We start from the raw sequence: 17896 nt of genomic DNA, 5'->3' as shown, positions 1-17896 counted from the left end.
GTTTAGCAAGTAAACTAATGCAGGATGCTAGAGTCACACAGCATATGAACGGTAGCAGATACTTAGTGGATAGTTCCTCAATCTATCCAGTCCTTACAGAACAGAAACACATAGCATATACCAAAGGTTTATCACTTAGTCTCTTCCAGTACTGTAACATTAGCATTCCAGATACTTTGAATGTCTTTAGTTTAATGTTTTTATCCCCCCTCATACCGTCCAAGCTCAAATTAGATGGGTTGGTTAATTCTCTTCCCTCTCTTTCTCCCCTTCACCCCCTTCCCCTCCCCTCTCCTCTTCCCCTCCTCCCCCCTTCCCCTCTTGTTCCCCCTTCCCCTCTCTTCTCCTCCTTCTAGGTCCTGGCCTGGCCTTCATTGCCTACCCTAAGGCTGTGTCCATGATGCCCTATCCCACGTTCTGGGCCATCCTATTCTTCATCATGCTTCTGCTACTGGGCCTCGACAGTCAGGTCAGTACTAAACCAATAGCTAGCATACATTACTATTCCTAGTGGTACGTACCACAGTACATGTCCCTAGATATAAGGACCTTGTAACAATGTATATCTACACTGTAATTACAATACGTTGTTAGTGTATCTGCACTGTAATTACAATACATTAGTATATCTACAGTGTAATTACAATACATTAGTATATCTACACTGTAATTACAATATGTTAGTATATCTACACTGTAATTACAATATGTTAGTATATCTACACTGTAATTACAATATGTTAGTATATCTACAGTGTAATTACAATACATTAGTATATCTACACTGTAATTACAATATGTTAGTATATCTACACTGTAATTACAATATGTTGTTAGTGTATCCACACTGTAATTACAATATGTTAGTATATCTACACTGTAATTACAATATGTTAGTATATCTACACTGTAATTACAATACGTTGTTAGTGTATCCACACTGTAATTACAATATGTTAGTATATCTACACTGTAATTACAATATGTTAGTATATCTACACTGTAATTACAATACGTTGTTAGTGTATCCACACTGTAATTACAATACGTTGTTAGTGTATCCACACTGTAATTACAATACGTTGTTAGTGTATCCACACTGTAATTACAATACGTTGTTAGTGTATCCACACTGTAATTACAATACGTTGTTAGTGTATCCACACTGTAATTACAATACGTTGTTAGTGTATCCACACTGTAATTACAATATATCGTTAGAGTATCTACACTGTAATTACAGGATGTTGTTAGTGTATTTAAACTCTAATTACAATATTCCTATGTATTTACAGTACCATGTAAATATATAGGAAGTAGGTACACATACAGAAGTGTAAAGTGGTATATTTTTGATTGGTGTAGTTCCTTTGAGTACCCTAGTACAGTAGTCAGTTGTGCTCCAAATGGAGCACAGGGCTGCAGTCAGGTCAGTCATGGGTATAAAAGAGATTGTGTGTCTGATCAACATCAACGACCCCTGGTTTCAAATAACTTCCAGACAAGAAAGGCGACCCAACACGTTTCACGGCAGGCAGTATTTTTAACCAGTGTTTTCCCAGAGTGGACTCTACTGTTAAAAACAGCTGTTACATCTTGAAGGCTTGAACACAAATAGTAAACAGTTTTTGTAAAAGTGTGTGAAATTAAATGAATCTCTGAACGCATAGTAATTTAGTAGGTAGAACCAAACAATCTAGTCCTATAGCCTTCCTCTGAGGTGTCCCTGCAGCCCAGAGTCCCGGGGCGTTGATTAAGATGAACGGAGGCAAGGCCAGGGAGACAACACAGGAGTGGCATCAGTGGGGTTCTCTCACTATCACATTTCCAGCTTCCAAGTGTAATTTTACTCTGTGCTAAGTCAGCCCTCCTCATGGCCAATGATATACAGTGCCTTGCGAAAGTATTCGGCCCCCTTGAACTTTGCTACCTTTTGCCACATTTCAGGCTTCAAACATAAAGATACAAAACTGTATTTTTTTGTGAAGTATCAACAACAAGTGGGACACAATCATGAAGTGGAACGACATTTATTGGATATTTCAAACTTTTTTAACAAATAAAAAACTGAAAAATTGGGCGTGCAAAATTATTCAGCCCCCTTAAGTTAATAATTTGTAGCGCCACCTTTTGCTGCGATTACAGCTGTAAGTTGCTTGGGGTATGTCTCTATCAGTTTTGCACATTGAGAATTTTTTCCCATTCCTCCTTGCAAAACAGCTCGAGCTCAGTGAGGTTGGATGGAGAGCATTTGTGAACAGCAGTTTTCAGTTCTTTCCACAGATTCTCGATTGGATTCAGGTCTGGTCTTTGACTTGGCCATTCTAACACCTGGATATTTTTATTTTTTAACCATTCCATTGTAGATTTTGCTTTATGTTTTGGATCATTGTCTTGTTGGAAGACAAATCTCTGTCACCAGTCTCAGGTCTTTTGCAGACTCCATCAGGTTTTCTTCCAGAATGGTCCTGTATTTGGCTCCATCCATCTTCCCATCAATTTTAACCATCTTCCCTGTCCCTGCTGAAGAAAAGCAGACCCAAACCATGATGCTGCCACCACCATGTTTGACAGTGGGGATGATATGTTCAGGGTGATGAGCTGTGTTGCTTTTACACCAAACATAACGTTTTGCATTGTTGCCAAAAAGTTAAATTTTGGTTTCATCTGACCAGAGCACCTTCTTCCACATGTTTGGTGTGTCTCCCAGGTGGCTTGTGGCAAACTTTAAACAACACTTTTTATGGATATCTTTAAGAAATGGCTTTCTTCTTGCCACTCTTCCATAAAGGCCAGATTTGTGCTGATTGTTGTCCTATGGACAGAGTCTCCCACCTCAGCTGTAGATCTCTGCAGTTCATCCAGAGTGATCATGGGCCTCTTGGCTGCATCTCTGATCAGTCTTCTCCTTGTATGAGCTGAAAGTTTAGAGGGATGGCCAGGTCTTGGTAGATTTGCAGTGGTCTGATACTCCTTCCATGTCAATATTATCGCTTGCACAGTGCTCCTTGGGATGTTTAAAGCTTGGGAAATCTTTTTGTATCCAAATCCAGCTTTAAACTTCTTCACAACAGTATCTCGGACCTGCATGGTGTGTTCCTTGTTCTTCATGATGCTCTCTGCGCTTTTAACGGACCTATGAGACTATCACAGTGCTGGTGCATTTATATGGAGACTTGATTACACACAGGTGGATTGTATTTATCATCATTAGTCATTAGGTCAACATTGGATCATTCAGAGATCCTCACTGAACTTCTGGAGAGAGTTTGCTGCACTGAAAGTAAAGGGGCTGAATAATTTTGCACGCCCAATTTTTCTGTTTTTGATTTGTTAAAAAAGTTTGAAATATCCAATAAATGTCGTTCCACTTCATGATTGTGTCCCACTTGTTGTTGATTCTTCACAAAAAATACAGTTTTATATCTTTATGTTTGAAGCCTGAAATGTGGCAAAAGGTCGCAAAGTTCAAGGGGGGCGAATACTTTCGCAAGGCACTGTATCTCAGCCAAAATAGGAGATCAGGATGATGGACCAAACTTGAAATAAATACTTGTGCTTCTAGCACTACTATTTCCATAGGCAAACTGAGCAGTAGGAGAGTGGCCATCATTCTTGACCATACATTTTACGCAGATTAGAGGTGCTGAATAAAGTATTGTTTCATGGCTCGTATGCCATAGTTATGATGAGTGGGCTTGTTGTAAGATGTGGGGGAAAAACTGTTTTCAGTGTATGTAAGTCTATTTCCCTAAATCAGAGTAGTGTGACTCCAGATACATTTACCGTGACGACAGCAGCACTGCCTATTAAATAATTCAGCCCATGACAAGACAACTGGAGTAGCTTGAAGTGGAGAGGGTTTCCATGAAGAATAGACTAGAGAAAGAGAGGGAGGGAGGTGGAGGGTGAGAGAGAGGTTAAGAGTGGGAGACAGTCAGTGTTGTTTTGCATCAACAAACCAATAGGAGGCCTTCCCAAGAGAAGACTTGTTTAGAATGTCTCATTACTGCACAACAAAGACAGCAGTCATTCTCTAGTCCAGTCTAATCAGTGATTTGAGAAGAAAGAAAAGTGAACATATAGAGAGGCAGACATGACTTTTGTTAAGCTTTTGACAGACCACTGAGAAATTAAATAGGTTCCAGGCTGCACATTTTTGAAATGTTTCCATATTCCTGTACGCTGACTGTACAAAACGTGACCAGGTGAAAGCTATTGTCCCTTATTGATGTCACTTGTTAAATCCACTTCAATCAGTGTAGATTAAGGGGAGTGTGAATGGGCAAGACCAAAGAGTTAAGTGCCTTTGCACGGGGTATGGTAGTAGGTGCCACGTGGACCGGTTTGAGTGGGTCAAGAACTGCAACGCTGCTGGATTGTTCATGCTCAACAGTTTCTCAGCGTAGTTGCTCATATGAGATCCAGGGCTATAAATATAGGTTGTTACTTTATAATGTATTTATTTAGTATTCATGTTTTTGTAATGAGGCCTAAAAGCAATATCAATTATAGTGGTAATGGATGTCAGAGTTCTGGTGGGACATTAAGGTTGATGTGTTGCTTTCTGTCTCCCCAGTTTGTGGAGGTGGAAGGACAGATCACCTCCCTGGTCGATCTGTATCCAGCCGCCCTAAGGACGGGTTACCGCCGCGAGATCTTTATAGCTGTAATGTGCTGTATAAGCTATCTTTTGGGACTTACCATGGTAACGAAGGTAAGTCCACCAGCAGCACTTTAAGGTATCTCTATGCAAGGCATGTTGTTTTTACCTTACTTGTAAGACACATTGACATACTACGACTAGTGGCAGGTAGCCTAGTGGTAAGAGCATTGGGCCGGTAACCGAAAGGTTGCTGGATCTAAATCCCGGAGCTGACAAGGTAAAAATCTGTTGTTCTGCCACTGAACAAGGCAGTTTACCCAATGTTCCCTGATAGACTGTCATTGTAAATAAGAATTTGTTCTTAACTGGCTTGCCTAGTTAAATAAATAAAAAATTAAATAACTTCTGGGACTTTTGTAATTAAATTATGTTCACATACAGAAACATCTCTTCAATACAAGCTAACGACACACAATGTCGTTTCTACTACACACAGTTCAGGTTAACATATAAGATAAGATCACAACAGTTTTTCCACATACTTTGCCGTTATACCCCCAATATGGGGTTTCTACTAACGACCTCTCATATCACATCCTGTGTGCTTGACATCACGAATGGAACCATTTGGAATGCTATGTCCCAGTTAACTTTACTTCAATTATATCTCACATCTCACCACCTGTTGAACTCTCCTTTCATTGGCCCAGCGCCCGCATTCTGATGTATCGACCTCCTCCACTTTTTCCTACCCATGCCCACCCCATCGCTCTCCCTTTCTGTATTTCTCTCTCACTCTCTTTTTGCTATGTGCTTTCTTTTCAGGGTGGCATGTATGTGTTTCAGCTCTTTGACTACTATGCAGCCAGTGGTGTGTGCCTTTTGTGGGTTGCATTCTTTGAATGTATTGCAGTAGCCTGGGTATATGGTAAGTTTTGTTTTGTTGCCCTTTTTGCCAAATAAAGTGTGTAGCCTACATTTAGGAAACACATGTTAAGATACTGTGTTTTTAAAGTGTTAAACAAAAACAATAACACATGAGTTGTGACCTTGCTTGGGGTTAAACAATAACCTTGTTTCCTTTCACGCCAATTGTAAATCACTTGAATTGGCTTTTACGCACGGCCCATTGGCTTCTATTGAAGGCAAATTACTAAGAACTATGCCGCCTCATCACAATGACCTTTATAATGAAGAGGTGAACAGGAGCACAATGACCCAGCTGCCATTCCTAGAGGTGTTTTTAGTAACGCTGTTATAGCCGTTATTAAGAGAGCAAGCAGGCCGGTATTGCTAAGAATAGCTTATCATGCAATGGCACATAAGCCATAACAGGGGTTGTCTGTCATTGCTGAGTAGAACCTGTTCCTAGTTTTGTAACGTTAACAGTAAACTAGGGCTGGATTCAATCTGTATCACGGAAGTATCGGAGTATCTGTGTTAAAATTTCCGACTGAGCTGACATATGCAGCGTTTACCGTAAATGCAGTCTCTGCTAAGGTGGGAACATTGCCCTTAAATTTAAATTGAGCAAAAGTGTGGCTCTTCCTTGAAACTTCTGCAATACGGATTGAATCCAGCCCCTACAGAGAGATTGTTTATGCCAAAATATGTGACTTCATGGAAAAGCCGACAGGTAGATTAGGGTGTTTATAGAGTCTATGATGGCGCCACATCCTGTACTGTAGCTTTTGTCATTGGTCTAGAGATGAAGAGATACTGATTCTGTTTTAAGTTAATACATCACCCTGATGTTTTACCTCGAGAAAATGCACATGTTTAATAGGATGGTTACCTTTATTGTAAAGGAGACTAGGAGTGTGTCTCTTACAACAAGTCTGTTCTTCTGTATGGTTGACAGGCGCTGATAATTTCTATGATGCAATTGAAGACATGATTGGCTACCGACCAAACCCGTGGATGAAATGGAGCTGGACCTTTATCACTCCCGTCCTCTGTGCGGTGAGTATTCAACAACCCAACACTGTTACAAAGTGCTCAACAGCCCAACACTGTTACAAAGTGCTCAACAGCCCAACGCTGTTACAATGTGTTCAACAGCCCGACACTGTTACAGTGTGATCAACAGCCAGACACTATTACAGTGTGATCAACAGCCCAACGCTGTTACAAAGTGTTCAACAGCCCGACACTGTTACAGTGTGATCAACAGCCCAACGCTGTTACAAAGTGTTCAACAGCCCGACACTGTTACAGTGTGATCAACAGCCCAACGCTGTTACAAAGTGTTCAACAGCCCGACACTGTTACAGTGTGATCAACAGCCCAACGCTGTTACAAAGTGCTCAACAGCCCAACGCTGTTACAATGTGTTCAACAGCCCGACACTGTTACAGTGTGATCAACAGCCCAACGCTGTTACAATGTGTTCAACAGCCCGACACTGTTACAGTGTGATCAACAGCCAGACAACCGTCCTCTGTACGGTGAGTATTCAACAACCCAACACTGTTACAAAGTGCTCAACAGCCCAACACTGTTACAAAGTGCTCAACAGCCCAACACTGTTACAAAGTGCTCAACAGCCCAACGCTGTTACAATGTGTTCAACAGCCCGACACTGTTACAGTGTGATCAACAGCCAGACACTGTTACAGTGTGATCAACAGCCCAACGCTGTTACAAAGTGTTCAACAGCCCGACACTGTTACAGTGTGATCAACAGCCCAACGCTGTTACAAAGTGTTCAACAGCCCGACACTGTTACAGTGTGATCAACAGCCCAACGCTGTTACAAAGTGTTCAACAGCCCGACACTGTTACAGTGTGATCAACAGCCCAACGCTGTTACAAAGTGCTCAACAGCCCAACGCTGTTACAATGTGTTCAACAGCCCGACACTGTTACAGTGTGATCAACAGCCCAACGCTGTTACAATGTGTTCAACAGCCCGACACTGTTACAGTGTGATCAACAGCCAGACAACCGTCCTCTGTACGGTGAGTATTCAACAACCCAACACTGTTACAAAGTGCTCAACAGCCCAACACTGTTACAAAGTGCTCAACAGCCCAACACTGTTACAAAGTGCTCAACAGCCCAACACTGTTACAAAGTGCTCAACAGCCCAACACTGTTACAAAGTGCTCAACAGCCCAACACTGTTACAAAGTGCTCAACAGCCCAACACTGTTACAAAGTGCTCAACAACCCAACACTGTTACAAAGTGCTCAACAGCCCAACACTGTTACAAAGTGCTCAACAGCCCAACACTGTTACAAAGTGCTCAACAGCCCAACGCTGTTACAATGTGTTCAACAGCCCGACACTGTTACAGTGTGATCAACAGCCAGACAACCGTCCTCTGTGCGGTGAGTATTCAACAACCCAACACTGTTACAAAGTGCTCAACAGCCCAACACTGTTACAAAGTGCTCAACAGCCCAACACTGTTACAAAGTGCTCAACAGCCCAACACTGTTACAAAGTGCTCAACAGCCCAACACTGTTACAAAGTGCTCAACAGCCCAACACTGTTACAAAGTGCTCAACAGCCCAACACTGTTACAAAGTGCTCAACAACCCAACACTGTTACAAAGTGCTCAACAGCCCAACACTGTTACAAAGTGCTCAACAGCCCAACACTGTTACAAAGTGCTCAACAGCCCAACGCTGTTACAATGTGTTCAACAGCCCGACACTGTTACAGTGTGATCAACAGCCAGACAACCGTCCTCTGTGCGGTGAGTATTCAACAACCCAACACTGTTACAAAGTGCTCAACAGCCCAACACTGTTACAAAGTGCTCAACAGCCCAACACTGTTACAAAGTGCTCAACAGCCCAACGCTGTTACAATGTGTTCAACAGCCCGACACTGTTACAGTGTGATCAACAGCCAGACACTGTTACAGTGTGATCAACAGCCCGACGCTGTTACAAAGTGTTCAACAGCCCGACACTGTTACAAAGTGTTCAACAGCCCGACGCTGTTACAAAGTGTTCAACAGCCCGACGCTGTTACAAAGTGTTCAACAGCCCGACACTGTTACAAAGTGTTCAACAGCCCGACGCTGTTACAAAGTGTTCAACAGCCCGACGCTGTTACAGTGTGATCAACAGCCCAACGCTGTTACAAAGTGTTCAACAGCCCGACACTGTTACAGTGTGATCAACAGCCCGACGCTGTTACAAAGTGTTCAACAGCCCGACACTGTTACAAAGTGTTCAACAGCCCGACGCTGTTACAAAGTGTTCAACAGCCCGACACTGTTACAAAGTGTTCAACAGCCCGACGCTGTTACAGTGTGATCAACAGCCCAACGCTGTTACAAAGTGTTCAACAGCCCGACACTGTTACAGTGTGATCAACAGCCCGACGCTGTTACAAAGTATTCAACAGCCCGACACTGTTACAGTGTGATCAACAGCCTAACGCTGTTACAGTGTGATCAACAGCCCAACGCTGTTACAAAGTGTTCAACAGCCCGACACTGTTACAGTGTGATCAACAGCCCAACGCTGTTACAGTGTGATCAACAGCCCAACGCTGTTACAGTGTGATCAACAGTCCAACGCTGTTACAGTGTGATCAACAGCCTGACACTGTTACAGTGTGATCAACAGCCCAACGCTGTTACAAAGTGTTCAACAGCCCGACACTGTTACAGTGTGATCAACAGCCCGACGCTGTTACAAAGTGTTCAACAGCCCGACACTGTTACAGTGTGATCAACAGCCCTACGCTGTTACAAAGTGTTCAACAGCCCGACACTGTTACAGTGTGATCAACAGCCCAACGCTGTTACAAAGTGTTCAACAGCCCGACACTGTTACAGTGTGATCAACAGCCCAACGCTGTTACAATGTGTTCAACAGCCCGACACTGTTACAGTGTGATCAACAGCCCTACGCTGTTACAAAGTGTTCAACAGCCCGACACTGTTACAGTGTGATCAACAGCCCTACGCTGTTACAAAGTGTTCAACAGCCCGACACTGTTACAGTGTGATCAACAGCCCAACGCTGTTACAAAGTGTTCAACAGCCCAACGCTGTTATGTTGTGGTTCTGAAAACATGAGGAACCTCTTGGATTAGAGTGATGATGTACTGTAGAATGTCTCCGTGAGGGACCATGTCCTAAACCATTTTTCTTGTTGTTCCCAGGGTTGTTTTATCTTCTCATTGGTGAAGTACAAGCCACTGACCTATAACAAGGTGTATGAGTACCCAGACTGGTCCATCGGCCTGGGCTGGTCTCTGGCCCTTGCCTCCATGATCTGCATCCCCATGGTAATGGTCATCAAGATCCTCCAGTCCGATGGCCCGCTCATCGAGGTACGCAAACACAAAGATGATGCTAGATAACCTAGAAGATGTCCCAAATCATTGATAAAGGGTGCAGCAATTGTGGGAATGGCATGCGGTATGCAATTGCATAACTTGTATTATATGGCACACAAGATATAAGATATTCACATGATACAGTATACCATGTAAGATGATTTTATGGCATGATATAAGGATGATTTTTCCTCTCCTCCCCACAGAGGATTAAGGCAGTGGCGGCCCCAGTAAAGGGAGGTGCGAGTTCTCGCCCCAAAGAGTACAGCATGAAGGGCAGCGAGCTGACCCAGCCTCTGGACCCCAATGGGAACAACGGCCTGATCAATCCCACCCACACCATTGTAGAAACAATGATGTGAGCACTCTCTGTGAGAGGACATGCTGATTACATTTACATTTACATTTAAGTCATTTAGCAGACGCTCTTATCCAGAGCGACTTACAAATTGACGTGCTTTCTATGTTTTTATCATATATTTGCTAACTTTGATAGTGGTAGAACCAGGTTTACATTGTTCTATATATCCGCACTAGGAATATTCTGGTTTGGTTTCTATGACGATGACGATGATGATGATGATGATGATGATGATGATGATGATGATGATGATGATGAAGAGAGCTACATTATATATATTGTCATTGAGTTGTTGTAGTTTTTTCTCTGTATTTTTTTAAATGTTGTTGTTACCGTTGTTGTCAACGTTGTTGTTGTTGCTGTAGTGGGTGGTGATCTCAGTTCAGGCAATATTTTGAGATAGAACATGTTGTTCTATGTTAATTAACTTTCTGTTGATTGTTGAGAATTGAGAAGGTATTTGTTCGGAAATACTAGAAAAAAAGTAATTTTCACTTATCACAAATAGAGTAAACTAAACGTGTAACATGTTAGGTAGCAAACTATTAAGATAATTTCCTCACATTATTGTGGCAGTATCCTTGTCTGAGGCCATTTTTTATCTGTTGTCGTTGTTGTTTGTTTTGAGACTCAACTGAAAATGTTTTAGTTGCGCTAGTGGACGCCAGCCAGTCACATCTGCTAGTAGAGTAGACATCCACACCACCTGAATGTATAGTGACAACATGCAGTGTAAATATAGAAGTTCATACGTCCTTAAGGTTAACTATGGCCATGCCCAAATACTGTACAAAATGTTCCCGGAAGGATCACATGTCCTTAGGAGGGAGGCAGGAAAGGAGGTGGGGAAAATAAGGAGGAAGTGAAGGATAAAAGGGAAGAAGCATTTGAAGAGTATTTGTACATTGCCTAAAGTCTGCCCCAGTGCATTTATTGAAACCTCTCTTTGCACTTTATACGTTGAGTTTCACCTTTATTGTAGTGATCTCTTATGATAATGGTCCACAGGAGGCTGCTGAGGGGAGGACGGCTCATAATAATGGTTGGAATGGTATCAACCAAATGGAAACCATGCTGTTAATATATTTGATATCATTCCATTGATTCGGTTCCAGCCATTACTATGAGCCTGTCATCCCCAATTAAGGTGCCACCAACCTCCTCTGTAATGGTTGCAAGAACCTACAGTTACATTTGCACCATGCATTTCAAAAGGAAAGTATATAGCTTCAAACCTTTTTGGTATTGTTCACTTTGTTATCTATCGGTACAAACAGGAGCATTAGACTCTCACTCACTTGCTATAAATATATCAAATAAAGGTGGAACATTTCCATCAAACATTCTGTTTCTTTAGGAATAAACCTTGTGAGAACCATATCTTGATTGGAGTAAAAAGTGTAACCTTTAACAAAATGTTTTTTCTAAAAATGTGAAATAATTGTTTTTTTTCTCCAGTGCACTCATTTTAATAGCAGCGATGGCCACTAAATATCTGTATCATATGAATCTACCACCAGACTCTGGATTTTATCATGTTCATTTTAGGCAATTCTATTTTAGTATTTTACTTGTTTGTATTTTAGTATTTTTATTGTTTGTGAATCACATATGCCTTTTTGTATTAACCATTTTATACTGTACATCATATGAACATTGTCACTGATGAGGACTGATGTTTTCTGAATACAGTCAGCAATTTGTATTTTAATGTTAAATGTTATGAGCCTGAATGAATATTTGCAGCGTGTAATATTTGTCAAAGAAATGGCCTTTACCACTCAAATGATTTGATTTCAATTTGAAAACAGATGTAAAAATACAAAAATTGATATGTGACCAACATAAAAAATATGAATGTTTAAAGTTCAAGTGAGATTATCTTACCCAATGCATGTACATGAACATCCACAGTACAGTGCTTGGTCAGAAAGATTACTAGTCCAGAGGGCGATACATAAACCCTGTTGGAAAATCAAGTGTACCAAAGTATTTTTGTCTAACGTCTGTCCTTCTTTAAGATGCTCATTGCATCATCTCTCCCTAGATTGAAAATAAACTTATTTTTCTTTACACGTCTTTGAGTGAATTATTCATTTGTTCTGTGAAGTGCATTTAAGTAACTTTCCCTAAGGTCTACTGGCCTGCTTTTCTCTCATACAGACTGCTATGGAAATACTACACACATTCACTTCTAACATGAGGATATTATTCTACATTCTTCCATATTCATATTCCATATTCATACCCTACATTTATATGTTGAAAAGGACTTAAAACAAATGCATTCAAATAAGGAGGCTTTAATAACCACACAATAAAAATAATATCTTGTGTAATTATCGAATTATGTTGGTGTTAATAGAGTAGACTCATATTTAATTTAACAAATACAATTGTACTGTTGTTATGGTGCTGACAGACACCCTGCAGGAATTGAGTGCCTGGGCTTCTATTTTAAGACTTTTTCCTGTAATCACACACCCTGTCAAAATGACCACTCACAGACCACTTATGCTTGGTCACAACAGTGAAAGTTACTGATGGGCTATAGGATGTGGCAGCTCTGACCCCTCAGATGACCTCGGCAGACACATCCTATACGTTCCTCTCAGAATTACTTCACTTTCAACATCAGGTCCAATGCAGCCGTTTTTATCTCAGTATCAAATCCATTATGTGTAACAATTAAAAGCACCGTACTGTAATTGTTTTCAATTCAAATGGTAACAACAACAAAAAAGGTTCTTAGCAAAGAGCAGTTTCTCAAGCAAAGATTGTACTAGGACTGTCAGAGTGATTTGAGTGGGGAGGGGACCAAATCAAATGAGCTGTTATTAGCAGAGGGGTTTGGAACTCTCTTGATGATCTATTAACTCATTTATGTCACCAGGTTGGCAAAAACTCCATCCCACCAAAACAGGCAGAGATTTATGGCAGATTTTCAGTTTTTACACTCGCTCTTAAACTAAAACGGCATTATCACGTTCACAGTATTATTCCAACCTCATTGTGTGGAAATATACACACAATTCTTAGGTATATCTAGTACTGGGTCGGACCCCCCCTTTGCCTCCAGAACAGTCTGATTTCTTTGGGGCATGCTAACTTTGCGCAAATGGTCTCAAGGGACCTAACGTTGCCAGGAAAACATTCCCCACACTATTACACCACCGCCACCAGCCTGTACCGTTGACACCAGGGAGGATGGGGCCATGGACTCTTTCTGCATAAGCCAAATCCTGACTCTGTCATCAGCATGACGCAACAGGAACCGGGATTCATAGGACCAGACAATGTGTTGCTGATCGTGTGCCCACGGGAGTTTCTTCTTGTTTTTAGCTGAGAGGAGTGGAACCTGGTGTCGTCTGCTGCAACAGCCCATCCATGACAAGACCAACTGGTTGTGCGTTCCGAGATGCCATTCTGCATACCACTGTTGTACTGCACCGTTATTTGCCTGTTTGTGGCCGCCTTTTAGCTTGCATGATTCTTGCCATTCTCCTTCAACCTCTCATCACAAACAGGACTGCCGCTGATTGGATGTTTTTTGTTTGTTGCATCATTCTCAGTAACCCCTAGACACTGCCACGCGTGAAAATCCCAGGAGGCCAGCTGAGATACTGGAACCGGGGCACCCGTCACCGACAATCATACCATGCTCAAAGTCGCTTAGGCTACTTGTTTGGCCCATTCTAACATTTAATCAAACAGTAACTGAATGCCTCGATGTCTGTCTACCTGGTTTACATAGCAACCCGCAGTCACATGAATCAAACCATCTCTGTGAACTGGGTGGTGTACGTAATAAACTGCCCACTGAGTATGTAAAACACAGAAAGATGTTTGATTGCACTGGGCCTCTAATGTAGCTAGTTTTAGCCAAAATGGGTATTAAAAGGTAGGTGAAACCTTGGAATGGCAGACAGTGGCGTAGTACAGTTGAGAAGTCCCTCTGGTGTTGTGGAAAACTCTGACCCTGTTGCCAGTGACAGAAACATATGGGTGTAGCCGAAGTGGTTCAGTGCACTATGCTCATGTGAGGAGTAATGTAATACCCGATTAATACCAAAAGGAATATAATATGACTTCATCTCCACCTTGCTGATCAATACGGTTTTGTTCAGCAAGTGCTGCTTCAACAAATCACAATACATCTTGCACCCCACTCCCCAAAATAGACAACTATATTTATTTGAACTTGAGTCCTACTTTGTCCCCTTGGGTTGGCCCTACGGCAGCCAGTGTGACAGCTCATTGACACTTCTGGTAAACGATCCTAGGTGTCCTCTCTGCCATAAATCCACTGACCGGTGGAAATCATGTTAACACCTCACCCACAAAGACTTGACGTTCACATCTACAGAGGAGTGGGAGTGTGGCAGGTCTGAGACCATTGCAGATTTATGTTCAGCTTGTTACCAGGCATCAACAGTGTGGGGGAGGCTGGCCAAACATGGTTGGAGTAAGGTCTTTCTTTCTAGAAATAGTAATGAAATCCTTAATTAACCAAACTATTCAGGATATTATGTTCTTTCTGCAAACGTTCCTTCACTTGATGTCCAATGGTAGAGGATCCATGTAGTGTTTGCTCAATACCTAAACTAGCAAAGATCACAGCTCAGGTAGAAGAATTCAAGAAAAAAATTAAAAAGACATCCCATCAGTCATATCTTTATTTTCATAAAAAGCAGGAAATATCTCATTAAAGAATAACATTTCATCCATATCTCACAAAACAAATTCCTTAAAATTGGCTCACTCCACCCCCCTACTTAAATAGCAATGATTGGCTGCAGCTGGGGGACCATGTAAACAGAAGAACTGTACAGAGAACAGATACTGCACTCAGTCACATCTTAGATACAGAAACCACACGCAGAATGTCATTACAAATAAAAACATTATACATAGGGAGACCATGTACAGACCGTGTACTGAATAATATTCAGAAGCACCTCAAATAAAATGTATAAAAACAAAATAGTACTCTGTATCAAATGGGACATTTTTCATGTGTGATGGAATAATCTAAAAACATGGTTTCCTTCCTGAGGATTAAAAAGCAGATAGTTGAGCCCTGAACGGGACAGCATGACTGCAGTCTCACTACATCTCTACACCAGCCATTACATTAAATTAAACAAATCATCTTATTTCCACTGAGGCAGCTTGGTAAGCAGGCCAGGGTTAGACATGTTATGTAAGAGCTTTATAAAACCATACAATGTCATGATAAAACGGAAACATCTCCGAGGAACATTCTGTCTGACGGAGTAGGAAAGAGATGGCAATTGTTCAGCGCAGAAATGTTCCACAATTTCCCCTTGTGAACAATGTGAGCTTTCTACTAGGTGGGGCATTAAATCCTATAACTACATGCTTACCAACATGGGTGGGAGAAACAGCCATGGAGGTTCAGAAAAATACTCTAATCCAAGGCCACACCTTATTGAGTTGGGGCCTTAACGGATACATGAAAATGGTTTTAAAGGAAATCACTCATCTCAATTGAAATGTATTTTATTCCACATTTGGCAGGGGACGTGATCCACTTAAGAGTGTTTGTGGGGAAACCACACCCTGGACTCCTGAGAGTTGATACTCTGGTATAATGCCTTCTGAAACGTGTATACATAGGACTAGAGCCAGGAGCTTTTCCTAGTCAGGACAAACTCCTGGCCTCACATGGGAGATGCTGATATTGAGGGTGAATCTAAAGAGATGTGACCTGAACAACACAATCAAGTAGTGTGTTTATGATAAGGAACACTCCTTTAGTGGGTGACAAAGCTTTTCAAAATAATGTGACTATCACCAATCGTGGTACAATAGAATCTAGTGCACAGATCTGATTTGGGTGAACTACCAGTGCACAGATCTGATTTGGGTGAACTACCAGTGCACAGATCTGATTTGGGTGAACTACCAGTGCACGGATCTGATTTGGGTGAACTACCAGTGCACAGATCTGATTTGGGTGAACTACCAGTGCACAGATCTGATTTGGGCGAACTACCAGTGCACAGATCTGATTTGGGCGAACTACCAGTGCACGGATCTGATTTGGGCGAACTACCAGTGCACGGATCTGATTTGGGCGAACTACCAGTGCACGGATCTGATTTGGGCGAACTACCAGTGCACGGATCTGATTTGGGCGAACTACCAGTGCACAGATCTGATTTGGGCGAACTACCAGTGCACAGATCTGATTTGGGTGAACTACCAGTGCACGGATCTGATTTGGGTGAACTACCAGTGCATGGATCTCATTTGGGTGAACTACCAGTGCATGGATCTCATTTAGGTGAACTACCAGTGCATGGATCTCATTTAGGTGAACTACCAGTGCATGGATCTCATTTAGGTGAACTACCAGTGCATGCTAGCAACAAAAGTGTGGCTTGGTAAAATAAATATAGTGAACTTGATTACATAAAACCATGGACAAGAACCTTGCGAAACAAAAACACTGATCCCAAAAGTATGAATTACACACTTCTGCCCTGTCTATCCAGTAGCTATTAACAGTGTGAGAAATGTAATGAGAAAAAGAAACATTCTGAAATGTAACTTTTGTTGTGGACAAAGTAGAAGGTGTGATAAAACAGTCGTTCGTAAGTATTTGTCCTTCATATGATGGCCATTTAATAACAAGGATAAAGCCTGGACCTGAGTCACCAAGTCCATTTTCACAAACATTTTAGACTTCAGGATAGAGTGGGGGGGATCTAAAATAGAAATATTTGCAATGCTTGGCAAGTAACAGTGAGTGACAGTTTAGCATTCTATCTATTTGGAGGTGCTAGTTAGCTGTTTTTGCTTGGGGTTGGCAATGTGGGCAAGGAGGGGAAAGAGAAGGCAGCCAGCCAACCCATGGCTTAAATAATAGTCTAGCACAGCATGTGCCCACGTTCGTGTGTCAAGTGTGTGTGTACATGTAACTGCACCAATACCCAGCAAAAGGTCACAGAGGGTCAATTAAACACACAATAAATAAAATGTAAATAAATGCGGTGGTGTGGCAAACACACCTGCTTCTCTGGGATGGAAGTGTTTCTCTAAGATTTCTGCAGAACTGAGCGACGCTAGTGTTGTTATCCAGAAGCTGTTCCGTAATGAAATGTGTTTTTTCCAGAACAGCCTAGGAGCCTGACAGAGTCTCCTCTGCTCTAGATCACATGATTAGACTGACTAACACTGGTCACACAGTGTGAATGACAGTGTGTCTGCGTGAATATTCACATACAAATGTATGCTCATGTGTGAATGTGGTTCTGTGTGTGTGTCTGTACAAGAGATATGAAACAAAATCAGTGTGTGTAATGTGCAGTGCCTATTAATCCACCCTGGATTCATCTCCCTTAATCTCCCACCTGGACCTTGGTCACAGGGCGATACTGTTGGTCATGTAATATGGGAAGTCCAACAGTGAATCAGAGGGGTCCTCACAGTCTTGTGGCGGCCCATTATCTGCCTGTGCCAGGGGGTTCCTTCTGATTACCAGGTCCAAGCTGTCTCCTGCTTCAGTGATGAGGGGGACGGTCAGGCAGCAGTCAAAGTCTCTGGTCCTTGCTCGGTTCACCTGCAACAGGAGAGGTCAGGTAACATATCACACA

At 41.9% G+C, this 17896-nt stretch overlaps 2 protein-coding genes across 8 annotated transcripts in view; one reads left to right on the top strand and one right to left on the bottom strand.

The window, feature by feature from the left end:
- Positions 1–12347, top strand: part of LOC124045630 (sodium- and chloride-dependent taurine transporter-like) — a 38835-nt gene extending 26488 nt beyond the window's left edge. For 4 of the 5 annotated variants that reach the window (XM_046365073.1, XM_046365074.1, XM_046365069.1 and 1 more), the window contains exons 9-14: positions 357–469; positions 4580–4717; positions 5432–5534; positions 6468–6568; positions 9737–9907; positions 10120–12347. In XM_046365073.1, coding sequence (XP_046221029.1) covers positions 357–469; positions 4580–4717; positions 5432–5534; positions 6468–6568; positions 9737–9907; positions 10120–10275 — 782 coding nt within the window. In that variant the 3' untranslated portion in view covers positions 10276–12347. The remainder of the gene's footprint in view (positions 1–356; positions 470–4579; positions 4718–5431; positions 5535–6467; positions 6569–9736; positions 9908–10119) is intronic. The other variant, XM_046365071.1, reaches the window with a different exon arrangement.
- Positions 12348–14932: 2585 nt separating this feature from the next.
- The window catches only part of grip2a (glutamate receptor interacting protein 2a), a 53869-nt gene continuing 50905 nt past the window's right edge, over positions 14933–17896 (bottom strand). For all 3 annotated transcript variants that reach the window (XM_046365063.1, XM_046365064.1, XM_046365065.1), the window contains exon 24: positions 14933–17862. In XM_046365063.1, coding sequence (XP_046221019.1) covers positions 17665–17862 — 198 coding nt within the window. In that variant the 3' untranslated portion in view covers positions 14933–17664. The remainder of the gene's footprint in view (positions 17863–17896) is intronic.

The sequence above is a fragment of the Oncorhynchus gorbuscha genome, linkage group LG10 (genome assembly GCF_021184085.1).
Source record: "Oncorhynchus gorbuscha isolate QuinsamMale2020 ecotype Even-year linkage group LG10, OgorEven_v1.0, whole genome shotgun sequence".
Taxonomy (NCBI): Eukaryota; Metazoa; Chordata; class Actinopteri; order Salmoniformes; family Salmonidae; genus Oncorhynchus; species Oncorhynchus gorbuscha.
This window is presented reverse-complemented; position numbering and strand designations above follow the sequence as displayed.